Source organism: Anser cygnoides, chromosome 5 (genome assembly GCF_040182565.1).
Source record: "Anser cygnoides isolate HZ-2024a breed goose chromosome 5, Taihu_goose_T2T_genome, whole genome shotgun sequence".
Lineage (NCBI taxonomy): Eukaryota > Metazoa > Chordata > Aves > Anseriformes > Anatidae > Anser > Anser cygnoides.
This window is the reverse complement of record NC_089877.1, coordinates 45,337,744-45,355,549: the sequence shown is the minus strand read 5'-3', so window position 1 is coordinate 45,355,549 and position 17,806 is coordinate 45,337,744. Positions and strand designations below refer to the sequence as shown.

At 40.3% G+C, this 17,806-nt stretch overlaps 1 protein-coding gene across 12 annotated transcripts in view; it reads left to right on the top strand.

Annotated features, from left to right (window-relative positions):
* The window catches only part of CEP128 (centrosomal protein 128), a 122,090-nt gene continuing 104,284 nt past the window's right edge, over nucleotides 1-17,806 (top strand). For 7 of the 12 annotated variants that reach the window (XR_010831910.1, XM_066998164.1, XM_066998163.1 and 4 more), the window contains exons 1-7: nucleotides 376-505; nucleotides 4,749-4,909; nucleotides 7,704-7,790; nucleotides 8,204-8,330; nucleotides 9,252-9,373; nucleotides 12,478-12,569; nucleotides 13,281-13,353. Coding sequence is in view for 11 of the 12 variants with exons in the window: in XM_066998164.1 (XP_066854265.1) it covers nucleotides 4,763-4,909; nucleotides 7,704-7,790; nucleotides 8,204-8,330; nucleotides 9,252-9,373; nucleotides 12,478-12,569; nucleotides 13,281-13,353 (648 nt within the window). In the remaining variant the exon portion in view is untranslated. Of the gene's footprint in view, nucleotides 506-627; nucleotides 4,300-4,748; nucleotides 4,910-7,703; nucleotides 7,791-8,203; nucleotides 8,345-9,251; nucleotides 9,374-12,477; nucleotides 12,570-13,280; nucleotides 13,354-17,806 lie in introns of those variants that run through there. The other 5 variants (XM_048059732.2, XM_048059731.2, XM_066998162.1 and 2 more) reach the window with 5 other exon arrangements.

Sequence of the window (17,806 nt, the reverse complement as noted above, 5' to 3'; positions counted from 1 at the left end):
TTGTCACAAACGTGTGCTGTTTGAGGTGGATCAGCCAGGCGTCAGTCTCCTCACGCCCGTGGCGTGTGGCACGTACACCCGCTTTGACAGGGCAACAGTTTTTGTTTCGGCTCTTCTTGTTTATTTAACTATCATGTTTGGCAAACGTCAATGTTTGTAAACGTTAACGTGCATTTTGTAAAAGCTTTTACAAGCTTTTATAAACACCACTCCGTGCCCGCGAAGGGGCCCAGTCCAACCTCCCCGACCTCTGAAGTGCCAACGGCCGGCGGGCAGGGCGGGGCCGGCCTTCAGTCACCACCCCTGCGCCGCCCGCCGCTCGGCTCGGCCGGCCGCGCCGCAAAGTCTCTTGGGAGCTGAAGTCCTCCGCTATGCCTCCCCCATGGCCGACAGGCGGCTGGAGGACTACACGTCCCATGGAGCCTTGCGGGAGAGCCCGGGCTCCCGGAAGACGGCCGCGGCCGCCGGTGGCAAGGCGGCTAGTTCAAGTTGCCATAGCGGCGAGGTAAGGGGAGGGGAGGGGGGTGCTGCGGGGCGGGGGCCGCGTGCCTGGGGAGGGGGCGGCTGCGCGGCGGAGAGGGCGGGGGGGCTGCGCCGGGTGGGGGGGGATAAAGGGAAAGGGAGGGAGGCTGTGGGGGTCCCTCGGGGCTGGGGTGGGCTGTAGGGTTAGGGTTAGGTGGGCGCACGGCGGGGGGAGGCTGGCACGGCGCGTTACCTGGGCGAGTGGTGTGGAGGGGTCGCCCTCCGTGCCCGGGTGTGGGTCGGGCAGGGGCCGTGCCTGGAGGGTAGGATGCAGCGGTGGTCCCTGCAAGCACGGCGGGGGGGATGTGGCCGTCTTGCGTGACCTGCCTGTCGCCTGCAAGCTGCTCGCGGCTCGAGCAGAAGCGCTGAAGGGAAGGGACTGTCCTGTTGTCCCTTTCTGCTGTGGCCATAAAGGTTTTTGTGTCAAGCTCAGCCTTAGCTGTAAGGCTCCAAACGCGGCTTTAGCCACAGTTACCTAGCGATGGATTAGCGTATGTGGAGATAAACAAATAAAACCCCTTGAGAAGTAATGAGGTTGTGTGTACCGAGTTCATCTTTTGCTCGCTTGAGCTGGAGCGGTTGCTGTGGAGACTGTCAGCTGCCTTCGTGCTTGCTCTTATCAGGAAAGTCCCCACAAAACTGAAACGCCGGTGTTCCAACAGGATTTGATGTTTTCCTTAGTGCGAGAGATGTCTAGGTAGACTAAAAATAACAATAAAAAACAAGAAAGCAACCAATAATTCTCACTGTCAGGTAGGCTGTATGGTTGTGTGCTGAAATCAGTTTAGGTGTTTAGAAAGAGTGATAATACTTTCTTTTTGGTTTAAGTTAATACAGCAAAAATCCATGCAGAATATTTGTACAGATTTCTTCTTCTGTATGGTTTTATTCTTTATCGAAAATGAAACTTCTGCAGTTCCTTTTAAAATGAGGATGTTGCTTTTTTTGAAGTGAGACTTCTCCAACTTAAAAGTTGCCTACAGTTCCTCTTAGGTTGCTCGCAGGAACAAAGAGGAATGCTGCTTAACCGTAAATGGAAAGTTTTCTGCAAGTGTCCTTGTGTATAGCATTTCTTCTGTTTCCTTCACTCACTAGCCTTTCTTCGGTACTTTGACCAGTACCTTAATGAGCTATTTTTGGTCAGCTGAAAACAAACATTGATCTCTTCTGCTGTAAATCTTCATTTTCCTTTTCTTTTTTTTCCTACAGTGTCATAGCTTTTCTGTGCATCTCTTATGATTGAGATACTTCTCAGAATTATGTTTTGAGCATATCAGTCAACTATTGTTTTTCATTGTCTTTTTATCAGTGCCTATCTCTCCTCTGACATGAGTTGCCATATTCATCTCCATAGAGGTACATGTAGCGTTGTGTTCAGAGACTCAGTTGCTTTTGAGTTTGGGAAATTTTTAAGAATGTAGTTCCCATCAGCTGATTTGCAATAACTAGCCTTTGGGATTCTGCTGGCTTACACCATTTCATCTTGAAATGAGTTAAAACACTTCTGACTACTTCAGTGTTCTGACATTTCTCTTTCTACTCAGGTATCCTTAAAAAACACTGTTTTGCTAATGCAAAACAGATAATGTTGTAAATGATGTTATTTTGGGGCTCGTGGATCTAGAAATAAATGTGACATGGTGGAAATAAGAGTTAAGCCTAATCTTAGAACTGTTCAACTCAGACAAGCTGTATGAGTTGCGTAATGTAAGATTGCTTTTCTAGGTCTCATGGGGTACTGCTGTGCAATGTTCTACATACAGAGTAGATCCAACATATGCTTTTCTGCACAGTTTGGGAGGAAAAGAGAATTTGCTTCCCGTGAAACTATTATTGCAATTTTGAAGAATCTAATTTGCCAAAACAACATTTATTATGACTGTGTACTTGAGAAAAAATATGGCAGGCACAGACCATCAACCATTGGTGTGATCATTAAAATTAAATGTGTTTCAACTGTGTGATGGGTTAGGCAAAATATGCTGGTACATAGGTACATGAACAGGTGAAGGCTGGATTCCTGTGGATTAATGTCTCGGGGTTGAATTCCTGATCCGTGATGGGGCTGATCTCGTGCTTCGTTGTTAATGTGGCCTCTAATTACATCTTTCCTTTGCTTGGTGTCTTAAAAATATCTTCCAAAAATGCTTTGAAACTGAAATCCTTTGTTAAGCTTTGAGGAAGCTGTTTGTTGAAGCCATTGTTTATTGGGTTTTGAGTGATTGTGCTGCTTCTTGTGCATGGTGGATGAGAACAGGAAGAGATGTTTTAGCCCAGAGAACTGACAGTGCAGTTATAGGAGAACTTAAAAATTCCTCTAGAACAGGTGATGCCAGATTTGTTTGAGAGAAGTCTCATTTCATGCTTATCAGTGATACTTGTGGTTTGTGCCCTAGAATGGGGATCTCACTGATATCCACGTGAAGTTCCGGTAAAGACTGACAAGGAAAATAAAGCTTGATATAGTGATTAGCAAGTCATGGTAAAAATGAAAATGATTACCTGTTGTTTTTGCTACCAGTGGTTTGTTTCTTTTCTTTTTCTCTTTCAAAATACTCCATGTTACTGTTTTGCCAGTATGCAATGTTTGTGCTTCCTCAGCCACATTTAGGCTTCATCTCAGCTGATTAGAGTGAGAGGTTCTGGAGCAGTGAATGCTGATATGGGCAGGCAGAATGGGCTTTAGTGAGATAAGGGCAGGGAAGATGTGATAAATTCATCACTTCAGAAAACAGCTGTAAGGAATATTGGTGTACTTGAGCACAAACTGATTATGTTGATTTACTCTTCTTTCATGTTCAAACGGTTTTTATACAAGCTTGGCAGACAGGAATTTGTCGTAAAAATGCAACATATGACTCTGAAAAAACATTGAGCAGCATGTATATGAAATATAGCATAAGAATTGAATCTAGTCCATGGTTCCACTGGGAAACTTCTGCGTTAATGGTTAGAAGAATGATACCTTTACTGTGGTTTTTTTTGGTCTGCTACAGGACCAAAAGGAATTCAAAAGTTTGCTGGCCTATTTCCTTTTCCCCAAAGTAGATTCAGGCTCTCTCCAAACATACGTGGTCAACACAAATCGTATTGATGGTGATCCTGTGACCTCTAGGCAAACTGCTGCAGTGTGTAATAGTTTAAGAAAAAAGTTCCATCTAACTTCAAGTGGATTTTCTTTCCTTTCCCTTCTTTTAATGACACTGCATTGCCTCCTTCCATAGTATTTCCAGTTCTCCTCAAGTCCTTAAAGAGATTGGTTCTTAGAGTTGCTTCACACAATTGGTTATTAGGAGTTACTGTTCTAGTTGAGCCCAGCCAGTCTGAATATAGCTTAGAAATTAGTGTGAGGGAAAGAGGAATGCTTCTGCTAGAATAAATATATAATAGCTCAGTTGGAAGGGATCTTCAAAGATCGAGTCCAACTGCCTGGCCTCTTGAGGGCTTCGTCATCAAATGTTCTGCTCTTCTGATGTCTTCATTGTATGTTTTTCAGGGAGAATTTGTTTTGGGCTATGGTGTTAGCCTGGATACTGAACACCTGGCTGTGATGAGGGTGCATCTACTAGTTTAATTCTGTCCTAATGGGCTCTGCTTCTTGCGTCTTGGCTACTGCTTCATGGTGTGAACAAGCATAATAACTGAGGAACAGTTGGTAGATCAGCTCCAGAAGTACATCCTGCTTCAAAAGTACATCCTGTTAATGAATGGAAAACACCTCTCCTGTGAAGAAAGGCTGAGAGAGCGGGGGCTGTTCAGCCTGGAAAAGACTCAGGGGTGACCTTATGGCAGCTTTTCAATACTTAAAGGGGGCTTATAAAAAAGATGAACAGTGACTTTTTGCTTAGGCAGATAATAACAGGACAAGGGGAATGGCTTTAAAGTCGAAGAGGGGAGATTTAGATTAGATGTTAGGAAGAAATTCTTCACTCAGAGAGTGGTGAGGCGTGGGAACACATTGTCCAGAGAAGTTGTGGATGCCCGATCCCTGGAGGTGTTCAAGGCCAGGTTGGATGAGGCCCTGGGCAACCTGAGCTAGTGGGTGGCATCCCTGCCTATGGGAGAGGGGGTGGAACTGGATCGTCTTTAAGGTGTCTTCCAACCCAAGCCATTCTATGATATGATTCTAATGTAGTAGTCTTGCTTTGGGAATGTTATACAAGTTGAATCTGTTCAGTTACAATCAGGATTTAACATTTATTACCTTTTCTGGTCTTTCTATCTAGGTTTCAAGATACTAATGGCACACTCATCCAGTGATTCAGATGACTTTCTTAGGGGTCGAATAGGAAGGCGGCCACCTTTGAGGGCATCCCTCAACAGAGCTCGGAACTATGGTGCTGAAGAAGTTACAGAGAAGATACATACTTTAGCAAGCACTTTACAGGTTGCTTACAAAACACAGTTTTAAAGTATATTTAGAATATGTAAAATAGAGTCTAGTTTTCACTTCTGAAGTTTTGCAAAATACTGCAGCGATGGGAAATGTTGCTTTCTGTGCAAACCAGGTTTTATGAAACTGATCATTTTGCCTCTGAGCTGAAAGTAGATGGCTTACTATGGTCTGAAATAACTGTATGAAAGTGTAATAGAGTATCGTTAGAAACAATGATGTGTTTGGCAATGCTGTTTATAAAACTAGCAAAATGAATAATGCAAAATTAACCTTTTCAGATTGTCAGAAGAGGCATTGAATTTTGTACTAGAAAACTCCAGCCCCCTCTTCATTGTCTTGTACTGTATAAAATTTCTAAGTTCTAACTAAAGAAAAGATGTAGGTACTCTATTCCTCATAATAGAGCTTACAATTGAAATAATTTCGAGATGTGGAACAGCATAGTGAGAAGCAGTACTTGTAAACTTGTAATGGATTCATCCCTGAGCAGGAAAGCGTTCATCTGCTTCCTGCTACTTCAGTGGAGGCAGCAGATGAGGCTTCTTAATCTGTTTTGCATGTGGGAGGAGACATTTAGCTCTCTTGACACCATTTGTCACTTCAGAAGTCATTCACATTCTTCAGTATGGAAAAAAATTAAAAAAAATAACCTGTATGGTGAGAATACCTGTTCTAGCTGACAGTTCTGAGGACTTAGAGGGCTTGTGCATTATCACTTGTGTTTAATTATTGTTTGGCCTATATATATACAGTGCAAGAAGAGAAAAATCCATATTCAATGGTTAATTTATATTTGAGAACTTTTTGTCTGGAAAATGATCGTTAAGCTAGAAAGAGATGAGGTAATAAGAATGTAAGCTGACAATATTTTTTTAAAAGGTAGTCTTCAGAGTTGTCCTGTTCCTGTCTAATCTCTTTCTAGCTGCTCTTCTAAGAATCTGATTTTAAGCTAATTGCTTTCTGTGTACTGCTTTTTAGCAGATCTGCTACCTGATTCTGTTCTTCATCTGGTCACAGGCGTGCTTGTATAGAGGAGGAGGAGGCAAAATTATGTTAAAGGGAAGGGTAGGACTGTCACAGTCTGGTTTAAGGTGCCTTGAACTGCTAAGAAACTATGCTATATAAACTAAATGATGGAACTTGGTCAAGGTGTCCCACAGTAAAGAATGCAATAAGTATGTTTTGACTTGGTTATCTTTAACCAGGCAGTCCTTTCCATTATTGTATACTTTTTGTGCTTTGTTACAGGCTGTGACAAATGTTGTACATGGCACAGACAAATGTAGTCTTGAGGGCTGAATTATCTTGCAGTGGCTTTCAGAGAGTGTGTTAACATAGTCAGTTATTTCCTCTTAAATCCTATTTAAGAGGCCCATTTCCTGCCATCAGAGGGATGTCACCTAACACCCTTAATAATTTCTTAATTTTTTTTCTTGAGGTGAATGTTTTAACGGGTGGCTTTGGAATATCTGCTCTAGCTCTGTTTTCTGTTGTCTGCTTGGTGAAGTTCCTTACCTTAGCTTAAATATGCTCATCTTCAAAAATTTGCTATTTCTCAGTTTACCTGCCCGTAAAATAGAATTAAGTTACTTTAAGATCTCTCGATAAAAATATTTTTCTGGGGAGTGGCTGAAAATGTACATGCGTTTAGTCTGAACCTGAGTCCTCGCTTACATATGAAGTGTTCTGTTTTGTTCCTTTAGCTGCACTGTACATCTTCAGGTTCTGACTACTGCGTCCAGTGCACCCTCAGTAAGTTTGCAGATGACACCAAGCTAAGTGCATGTGTCGATCTGCTCGAGGGCAGGAAGGCTCTGCAGGAGGATCTGGATAGGCTGGAGCGATGGGCTGAGGTCGACTGTATGAAGTTCAACAAGGCCAAGTGCCGGGTCCTGCACCTGGGGCGCAACAACCCCAAGCAGAGCTACAGGCTGGGAGATGAGTGGCTGGAAAGCTGCCTGGCCGAGAAGGACCTGGGAGTATTGGTTGATAGTCGGCTGAATATGAGCCAGCAGCGTGCTCAGGTGGCCAAGAAGGCCAACAGCATCCTGGCCTGTATAAGAAGCAGTGTGGCCAGCAGGTCTAGGGAAGTGATTGTGCCCCTGTACTCGGCTCTGGTGAGGCCGCACCTCGAGTACTGTGTTCAGTTTTGGGCCCCTCGCTACAGGAAGGACACGGACGTGCTCGAGCGAGCCCAGAGAAGGGCGACCAAGCTGGTGAGGGGTCTGGAGAACAAGTCTTACGAGGAGCGGCTGAGGGAGCTGGGCTTGTTCAGCCTGGAGAAGAGGAGGCTCAGGGGCGACCTTATCGCTCTCTACAGTTACCTTAAAGGAGGCTGTAGAGAGGTGGGGGTTGGTCTGTTCTCCCACGTACCTGGTGACAGGACGAGGGGGAATGGGCGAAAGTTGCGACAGGGGAATTTTAGGTTGGATGTTAGGAAGTACTTCTTTACCGAAAGGGTTATTAAGCATTGGAACGGGCTTCCCAGGGAGGTGGTGGAGTCACCATCCCTGGAGGTCTTTAAAAGACATTTAGATGTAGAGCTTAGCGATATGGTTTAGTGGAGTACTTAGTGTTAGGTCGGAGGTTGGACTCGATGATCTTGAGGTCTCTTCCAACCTAGAAATCTGTGATACTGTGATACTTGACTAGGATTTGGAATTTTGGAATGCTGAGACCCTTCAAAAATAATACTTGTTTTATTGATGTACTCATAAATGAAGAATAGTAAAGACAACCGTTGGAAGTTTCTATTTTGACTTTCCTTCCTCAAACTTTTTTTAAGGATACCAACAGAAATCTGAGACATGTTGACCGTTTACTAGGACAATACAGAGAATACAACAAGGAACAAACGGAAGCAATAGCAACTGTGAGCAACTTTCAGTTTATCTTAACTTCTTAAATCTTTTTTTTAACCTAATAGCATTCATAGCTAAAACTTGGTAGCGATATGCAAAATACATCAAGAGTTAAGAAGACATGAACAGAAACTTTTCATATTGATTTGAACGGTCTAAACCAAACTATAGTAGTTTGTTATATAATGAAACTAGCAATTTTTGTAGCTTTATTACGCTTCTATTTGGAGCATAAACCAGTTTATATTATAGTATGGTAGTATAGTATGAGATAAATAAGAAAAGCTGTTATTAATCCATAATGACACTTGGCTAAAAAAGGGCTCTGATTATCTTAATGACCATTTTTTCTGAAAAATATTTCACATATGTGTTTTCATATGTGGCTGTGTTCATGTTTCAGTAAAATGTAATTTCTTTGCAGTTAAAAGAAACACTGGAACAGTCTATAGGTCAGTTAAGGAGTCAAAGATTAAACCGAAACTCTGGAATGAGAAGTGCTTCTCTCTCAAGCTTGTACCCTAGTGATCTGGATGGAGAAGCAGTGTCAGGTAAAATACTTAAGGTACTTGAGTGTACTTAAATTATGTCATATTGACATTGTATTGAATGAGGAAATAAAAAATATATAAAGGTATTGGCATGAAGAGATATCATGGATTATTGAAAAGAAATTCAGTTTATAAATCTGTGACACCTGCATTAAGCTAAGCAGTTGTTTATTTGGTAAATGATTTCCATTGCATGTTTTGTTTTTTCTTGCTGATATCTCAAGAGGTCAAATGAAACATTGATACATGAAAACTGTCTTGCCCACTTCATGACTTGTAGGTAAATGAAAGTCGAACCCAAAATGTTTTGCAGCTTCTGAAGCTTGCTTCACAGCAAAATGAAAAAATGAATTTTAAATGCATAAGGTTATGGGTATGTAGGTAAAATTGTATAAGGTTTTATAAGGCTTAGTGGAAAAGGAAAAAAGTAAACCAATGTATAATATACAGAAAAGTAGTTTTTTTCCTTCTACATCTCTCTTAAATTTCATTATTTTGGAGGGGGGGGGGAAGGTGTATTTGAGAGGAATATTCTTTCCAAAAATAGCATTTAATATATTTTAGTAGAGAACTTTTTAAAGTTTTCTGTTTTTTCTGATGTAAGATCTGTGATGTAGTTTGAAACTGTAGTAGATCCAAATAGAGGAAAAAACATTGCTTGGGCAAATAAAATTTGAAGAAAAAATCTACCTACTTGAAGGAACAAAGGGAAGCTCTTTCTCTTTCTTGCCCATCCCGTATATCCAAATATTCAAAAAATATTTCAACTATGTGTCTGTGCATTTTATATAACTTTAGTAATTCTTTTGTCTATAATATATTTCATATTGGCAAGTGAAACACAAGTTTTTCTGAAAGCAAAATTAAACGTTTCCTGTACAAAGCTTTGCCTTTCTTATTTATTTCTTTTCTCTCATAAAGGGAACCGCCACTTCCTGCCTACTTCTCCTCTCAGGGATTATGGAGACTCACAGGATAGTAGACACCGAAGGTCTAGATCTGCAAGTGTTCGATTTGTCAATGAGGCAGATAATTTGGACCAGGTAAGAGCAGTAATGGAAGCTATTTCCCCACACAGGCAATACATGGTTACCAGGCTCTTTAATGTTAAATCAAATGAAGTTATTCTGATGATAAAACTAAGAATGTTTCAGCTGTGAAGTGTCCTTTCAGTGTCCTGTGCTGTGTTTCATGACAGTCATCTATCGTATCTATCAGTGTCACAAAGTTTCATACAAATGTATAGATAAAAAGGTGTGGATGGTAGTGATGCCAAAAGTTATGAAAATGATTTCTGTAACTTTTTGGGCAACATATGAGGCAGAAATAATCTCTGAATATTTAATTAGCATATGCATATGCTGAAATCTGGTGTGGCTATAAAGGGGATTGCTCTTCTTTAGTTAATAGCACTGGGTCTTACTGCTTTTGCCATTTACTTCAGCGTAGCCTGAACTGATCTTTAGACAGCTAGTTCTTTGTTTTAATTCGAAGTCTGACCTGTGAGTAGGGTAATTTAACTCAGTACTTCAGGCACTTGTTGTGAGGAGAGGACGTGTATGGCATGGGTGATTTTCAGCCCTCTCCACTCATGTCTACTTGCAGACTCTTCAGAAAATATGAATTAACTACTTTAATGGTTTATATTAAGTGACTGTGTAAATAAATAGCTTTTTTCTTTTTTTTTTGATGATGACTGCTAGTTTATTCCTTATCCTTGCTTTTCATTGAGTGAATACAGCTTTACTGGATCATCAGCTATTTTGTAAGAAAACTACAGTGCTTTGAGGAATGTTGAACTCTCTAGAAATAGCCATTTGTTATGACCATAGGCAGAAATTGGGGCAGAGATAGAGTAGTACTACTCAAATAAAGCTCAATAAAACTACTCAAATAAAGCTGTGTCTCTTTCTTATTTATATAACCACAGTCCCTTTCTTCTGTTCTGACTGCTTCTGGGAAGGTAATTTTCTAGCAAAATGGATTTTTGACACATTTGAATCTTTGTCCTTCTCAAACTGATACATTCTGAAAATGTATCCTGTTTGTGAAAGTCTCCTGGGCCAGGCTGAAATTTCTGGTCTGTCACAGGGGAGAGGCTGGTGCCTGTGCCTGAATATTGAGGGCAATCAGCTGGGCTGTGGAAGATTCAGTTTAAAGTCTCGCATATCCAAGCTCGTGGCTTGGACTGGCATACGCTTTGTTGGGTTAAAAACTGGCTGGATGGCCGGGCCCAAAGAGTTGTGGTGAATGGAGCCAAATCCAGTTGGAGGCTGGTTACTAGTGGAGTCCCCCAGGGCTCAGTGCTGGGGCCGGTCCTCTTTAATGTCTTTATCAATGACCTGGATGAGGGGATCGAGTGCACCCTCAGTAAGTTTGCAGATGACACCAAGTTAGGTGCGTGTGTCGATCTGCTTGAGGGAAGGAAGGCTCTGCAGGAGGATCTGGATAGGCTGGACCGATGGGCTGAGGTCAACTGTATGAAGTTCAACAAGGCCAAGTGCCGGGTCCTGCACCTGGGGTGCAACAACCCCAAGCAGAGCTACAGGCTGGGAGATGAGTGGCTGGAAAGCTGCCTGGCAGAGAAGGACCTGGGAGTACTGGTTGATAGGCAGCTGAATATGAGCCAGCAGCGTGCTCAGGTGGCCAAGAAGGCCAACAGCATCCTGGCTTGTATAAGAAGCAGTGTGGCCAGCAGGTCTAAGGAGGTGATTGTGCCCCTGTACTCGGCTCTGGTGAGGCCGCACCTTGAGTACTGTGTTCAGTATTGGGCCCCTCGCTACAAGAAGGACATGGACGTGCTCGAGAGAGTCCAGAGAAGGGCAACGAAGCTGGTGAGGGGTCTGGAGAACAAGTCTTACGAGGAGCGGCTGAGGGAGCTGGGGTTGTTCAGCCTGGGGAAAAGGAGTCTCAGGGGAGACCTCATCGCTCTCTACAGTTACCTTAAAGGAGGCTGTAGAGAGGTGGGGGTTGGTCTGTTCTCCCACGTGCCTGGTGACAGGACGAGGGGGAATGGGCGAAAGTTGCGCCAGGGGAGGTTTAGGTTGGATGTTAGGAAGAACTTCTTTACTGAAAGGGTTGTTAGGCATTGGAATGGGCTGCCCAGGGAGGTGGTTGAGTCACCATCCCTGGAGGTCTTTAAAAGACGTTTAGATGTAGCCCTTAGTGATATGGTTTAGTGTAGGACTTATTAGTGTTAGGGCTGAAGTTGGGCTAGATGATCTTGGAGGTCTCTTCCAACCTAGACGATTCTGTGATTCTGTGATATAGAACAAGGAGATGTTATAAGTGACGGTTTTCCCAGACGGTGGCCCAAACCTCTGGGCTGTTTACAGCACTTTGGTGGTTGAACTGTTGCTTTTTTTCCTCCCATGAAGGGTGGATGACCTATTACCTTTCTATTATCTCCCTTAAAAGCTTTGACTATAATGACTATAATGTTATTGTGTACTTTATATGACTATAATGTTAAACCGTGGTCTATAAACCGTGGTCTGCTAAATAAGGGAAACAGGAATTTAAATGTGATGTTCTATTGAGGAAACTAGTGGTTTGTTGTTTTTTTTCCAACTCTGAAAAAACCTTTCTAGGATAGTATATAGAAATCTTGGGCAAAATAAAATAAAATTCCTCAGTGCTTTGGTAGTTTCTGAAAACATTGTAGTGTTCTACTTGGTCGCTTGCAGTTTTACATGTTATGTTTCTATAGTAGTATATGTAGCTGAGCAGAACTTTGTCTCATTCATACTAGTATTTATTAACAGGAAACGTCTGTCCTGATGCCACCTGTTCAGATATTTCAATTTATCTTGCATTAAGCTAAAAAGATGGTACAATGTCAGGTATCTGAAATGAACAAGCTCTGAAGGATAGAAAAAATATAGTCAAGAAACTTGGTTTAGCAAATAATGTACTGGAAATTAAACTGGATGAGCAAGTTTTTTGGAGAGTTGATAGAAACAGAAGCACGCAGGCTTCATTCAGGCTGATCTTCAATTCATGCAATTTTGTTATTTTCCAGATTATTTTTATCTGCTGCACTTCATTTAATAGTTTCTTTTTAAAAGTGTGTATATATGTATTTTTGGAATATCATAGATAAAAGCATCCTTAAACTTTAGCATAATTTCTGTACTTTAATTTACAGCTGCATTCTTTCCACCAGTCTCTTCGAGATCTCAGTAGTGAACAAGTTCGTCTAGGAGATGACATCAGTCGGGAGCTTTCAAGAAGAAACCGGTATAAACAGAATATAACTTCCATGAGAATAAATAATTTTTAAATTCTTTTGTTCTTTTGTATTAAAAAAATAATGTTGGAGAGTGGTATTATACAACGTACAGATGAAACCAGTACTATGAAAGGTTTGTTACACATCATCTCGTCCAGTGTTTATACGTATAAATGATGCACACACATTCCAATTTGTATAGTATATGTAGCCATCTCCCTCTTTTTATGTGTGGATAAAAAGACAGGGACTTGGGAATTTCTTTTAGTAAAACTTTGTTCCTTTATTTTTCTTGATACTGGAGTCTCTTGAGGATAAGCTCTTTTGCAGGCCATAATGTGGTTTTTTTTTTTTAGTATGTGCTGTCTCAACATATGGTGCTTTGTCTAATCACAATAACAGGAATTAGTACTCTAATTCCTAGTAAGAACTAGTCCTATTCAAAAGGACTGTGTTGACATGTTCATAATTTTGTACTTGTTGACCTGATACCTAGCATTTCTACCTAGATGCTCTGTCTTCACTAGAGGAATGGAAATGCTTTCTATAATGAATTTTCCACTTGAGGCTGGTCTCTAATTATGCTAGGGTTTTAGAAGCTGTAGAATGACTTGGAGTAACCTAAAAATCCATGAAATTGTTGTTGCTTAAAATTATCATAGTTGATATTTAGTTTTTGCACTGCAGAATATAAGTCTTACCTGTATTTTTCTGTGAAGGACTGATGCAGAAATGAGAAAAACTCTAGCAGAATTGTCTGAAAAGCTTACTGAGTCCCAAAGACAAGAAACGGTGAGTGTGAATAACGTGAAAAGATGATGTCTGTTTATTTAACAGTCTAAGCAGGATGTGGGCTACTAGTATAATGTATGTTTTGGTAATTAGTACCATGTATTAGCGTATATCTGAACAGGATTCTATCTAGGCTAGGATTGGTGATTATAATGTTACCCTTCCATAATGAAATTAGCAAAACAAGTGTCTGTATCTCAGATACTTGCTTAAACTGAAAGTGAATGTTTTACAAATGTGTATGTACTGAATTTCTCTCTCAGAAATCATGTTTTTAGAGAAAACCGTTTAACTTTGAACATTGGTTTTAACACTTAAAGTGTGATAGATAGCTTTTGAAATATACATGTTAGTTTTTTCCACGTTGAAGAACTTCCATAACAACCATGAAATCTGAGTAATAATATTGATTCCTCTTCCTCCCTCTCTCCCTGTCCTTTTCAGTCCTTATCTGTGAAGCCTTTTGAAAGGGAAATGTCTCTTCTGGCTATACTCTTCGCTGGAGGCTCTGACAAATGTATCAAAGGAGGAAGCGCAGCCATGATAGATAGTCTCTTACTTTTTGCCTCTTGTATCTGCTGGAAGGAGATACTGCAGTCTATATCACTCAAATATGGAAGAGTTCAGTTCTTGAGATGGAAGTCAAAGCAGTATTGCTATAGACACAAGAGAAGCTGAAAATCTCCTCACTGGTTAGGAGGTGAAAATCCTGTAGGTAGTTCTTGACTTGAAGACTTGAGTCTATGCCTTATGTACATGCTAATGTGATATCAGTAGCCATGCTAACATCTCAGAACAAGTGTTGTTATTTTCTCCTAGGTGGATCATCCTTCCCTAAAATTGCATGAATTGGTACTAAACGACCTGGCAAGAGCTTTAGTGATGCGTTTGTCATTGATATCAGTATTGTTGGCGAGGGCTGCTTCTTGGCACCAACAGTAATTGTAACTAGTAATTGTGCTTGTGTAAGTTCCTGACTGTAGATGAAATAAGAGAGGGATTCAAGAGGCTATGATCTATTGAGACCAGTTATACACTTAATATGATAGAATCCATCAGGGGAAGAAGACTTTCCTGTTCAGCCTTTGTAGAAGAATTTAACAGACTGTCCTTGTTAGAATGTTAGCACTGTTTATATCGTAAGGAATTCTTTGATACTTGCAACTCTCTGTGAGTGTTGTGTCCTGCTTCTCAGTATACTTTTTTTTTCTCTCTCATGTACCAGGAAATTAGCAAGCTCTAAGTTTTAAATAGGACAGTTCACAAGAAAACAGCTGCTGCAGCTGGCTACGCCACAACTGTTCTGTGCCATTGAATGAGAGAAACAATCCTTCCTCCTCAATCCTCTGGAATGCTGGCAACCACTGTCTTTACATAAATGAAAGAAATAACTAGTTTTTGTGACCTCCTACAGCAGGATTTCAAGATTTGAAATTGGTTGCTACGATTTTTATTTGAGAGAAGCAAAAGATGAGAGAAGTAGTGTAACAAGGAAGCCTTCAGTATTCTTTGATATTCCCCTTACCGTTAAAAAAAATAAGTCTTTTATTTGTGAGAGAAACTATCATCCCATAAAGCTTTGAAAGCTGAAATGTTTAATGAAACACTTTTAATGAAGACAGAAATTCTGCAGTTGGCTGCAGTCACATGGTTTTCCTGGGTAGGACTAATAAGACTTCAACAGGAATGTTCTGCTCATTGCTGTTTATTAACTGTAGGAAGAACATGGGCAAAATGGAGGGAAAACCAGAAGGGTGGAGGATGGAGAAGGCAGGTCACTCATTTAGATACCTCTCTGGAAGGTTAAAGCAATTGCTGTTGTTCAGTTTGCAGAAGAGTTATGCAGAGAGGAGAGACCTAGCCCTGTATGATGGAAGATCAAAAAGTAACAAAGTAAATGTCTAGGGAACAGTACTAGGATACAAATGCATCTAATGATAGTTCTGTACAATACTACTTGTGCGTTGGGAATTTCTTGATCTGCAAGTGGTACCTTTTTCACTTTTTGTACTTAGGAATCTCTCTGTGGATTTGCTTGCTTTTTGTGTTGCTTTTTTTTGAACTTGTCTAGTCTTTGCTATAAATTGCATATTTTTATCATGTTACCTCTCCTCCTTTAGAAAGTTATCCAGATAGATTACATATTGTGGAGAGAGCTGCCACATGTGGTGTGTTTTTATTATTTCTATTTATTCATTATTTCTTTTTTAAATCTGCTTTTCCATGTCTAGTTTTCATTGGAGGAGATTATTCAAAGGTTCTTCAGAGGGTTCCTCTTCTCAGGCTGAAGAATTCTGATGTGTCGACACTCTTAGCTATGTGATTCCACCTCATTTGAAAAGGCTAGCAGTAGTAGGCTAGTGCTGCTTGCTTTACCTCTGCTCTCCAAAACTGGGTCTGAATACTCTTTCCCTTGTTCAAAGCCTAATGATTTATTGTTACACTGAGTCTGGTTGACTGAGTTATGTAGGAAGAAATACTTTTATTCTTATAACTTATGAAAAGTTGTGCAGGAACTTATGTCCTCCATGTCTTTATTACTTCACTTCAGAGAGGTTGTTTATCATCATCAACATTACCATCCTTTTATTTGCATTCTATTTTAGGGTTTTTGACTGTAAATTGTCAATTTGAAATCTCAATAATTTGACAGTTTGTGGCAGGAATATTTGTTTCAGCTTAGTGTCCTTAAGCCTTCATTTCTGTAGGGACTTCTAACCAAATTCTTACAGCTGTACGGTTCAGAATAGTCAGTACTGTATGAAAATTGCTTATATATAAACTATATAAATGTGATAATAAAGGTCTAAGGTCTCTTTGATACAGTTGGTCTGAGTTACTTGCTTAGAATTTGTTATTCATTAGAGGTTTATCATTTGAGAGCCTTTTTGATGAAAAAATGTTTATTTACATTATGTTTATATAAGGTATCCCTCTTGGATATTTTGTTGCCATCTCCTCATATAAAGTCTCATCCCAAATAGCATACAAAGCAACTGCTCCAAAGCACAGAGTTGTTCAAAGTAAGTAGCTGCTTAGTTGAGATGGTGCCATTGGAAGGTTAGTGTAGGCTGTGTCTGTGGAAAAAGACAGAGATGTCAAGTAAAATGAATCTCACATGGAGTTCATGTGGTTAAGATATCCCAGAGAGACAAGGTTATCTTTAGATAAGTAACTGTCCTTCAGAAGACCTGATGTAGAGATTTTTGGCCTTCCAAAGGTGACTGTTGTAAAACGCATTTCATGCATTAGCATTTGCCATGAGGGGAATGTTTAACTCAATATTCAGAATGAAATCTGTGAAAGTACTTTGCCATTTTTGTGTTTTTATGACTTCTGCTTCAAGTCTGCATTGATGATAAAATAGGTAATAACAAAAGCAAAAAAAATCTGTTGAAATAGATTTCAGTCAGCAGGACTTCTGCACCAGAAATAACAGTGGAAAGCTGAAAAACAGGAGGGAAATTCAAGAAGTAGGATACTGCTTTTTGTACATTAGGCATCCAGCGTCTTCCACAGAATTAAATTTAGCTACATGATTTAAATGTCACCCTGGTTTTAAACAGGACATTCTTTTCTTTTTGCTTAATTGGTGATAAGAGAACTTTTTGATAGCCCAATCCATTTTCATAGATTTTGCTGCTACTTGAAAACCTAACACAGAGATAGAGCTCTTAGTGTCGTGATTATTGTTCAGGTAGGCTGTGTTGCTGAAAATACATCCTTCAATCATGTTCTAATATGCACTGAATGCAATAATTTAGTTTTAGCATTTCATGTCATTATGTAGAACCTCCATGTTCCTTGTTACTGTTCTTCAGCGAATCACTTGTCTGCACTACGGCTTTTGATCTGGGGACAAGATGTGTACTGTTCAGGTAGGAATGTTGTCCTGAATGAGGGTCATTTAGGATAGAGGAAGAGAAGTGAATTTTAGTCTCTTCTTCATTTACAACTTACTGCTTGCTTGCCTTTGCTTCTAATCTTCCTTTTGTTGTTATCGCTCTTGTTGCATGTCACAGGTTCTGTGACAATCCAAGGAAGATCAGAGAGGCTACAAAATCAGGAAACATAGTTCTCATGGAAGATAATGTCTAAACCACTGTAGATGGGTAACTGTCATGTTGGGGGGGAACTACATTTTTAGGTAGTATATTAACTACTTTGTAGAGCAAATAATCACAAACTATTCTAGAAGAAAAAGCAGTTATTTGTTATAAACCAAGTCCTGCATGTGGCTTTTAATCTATGAAAGACTCGCTTTGTAACAATCACCAAAACAACAAACATAAGTTTGGCACCCCTACCAGAGCAAAAAAAAAAAAAGCTTTTTACAATAACATCTGATTTCTAAAAGGGAGTTGCACAAAAATGAAGAAGCTTATTTGAAAAATGTCAGGCAATGAGGAAGGTAAAAGAGTTCAAGACAATGTAGAAGAAATTGGAATACACT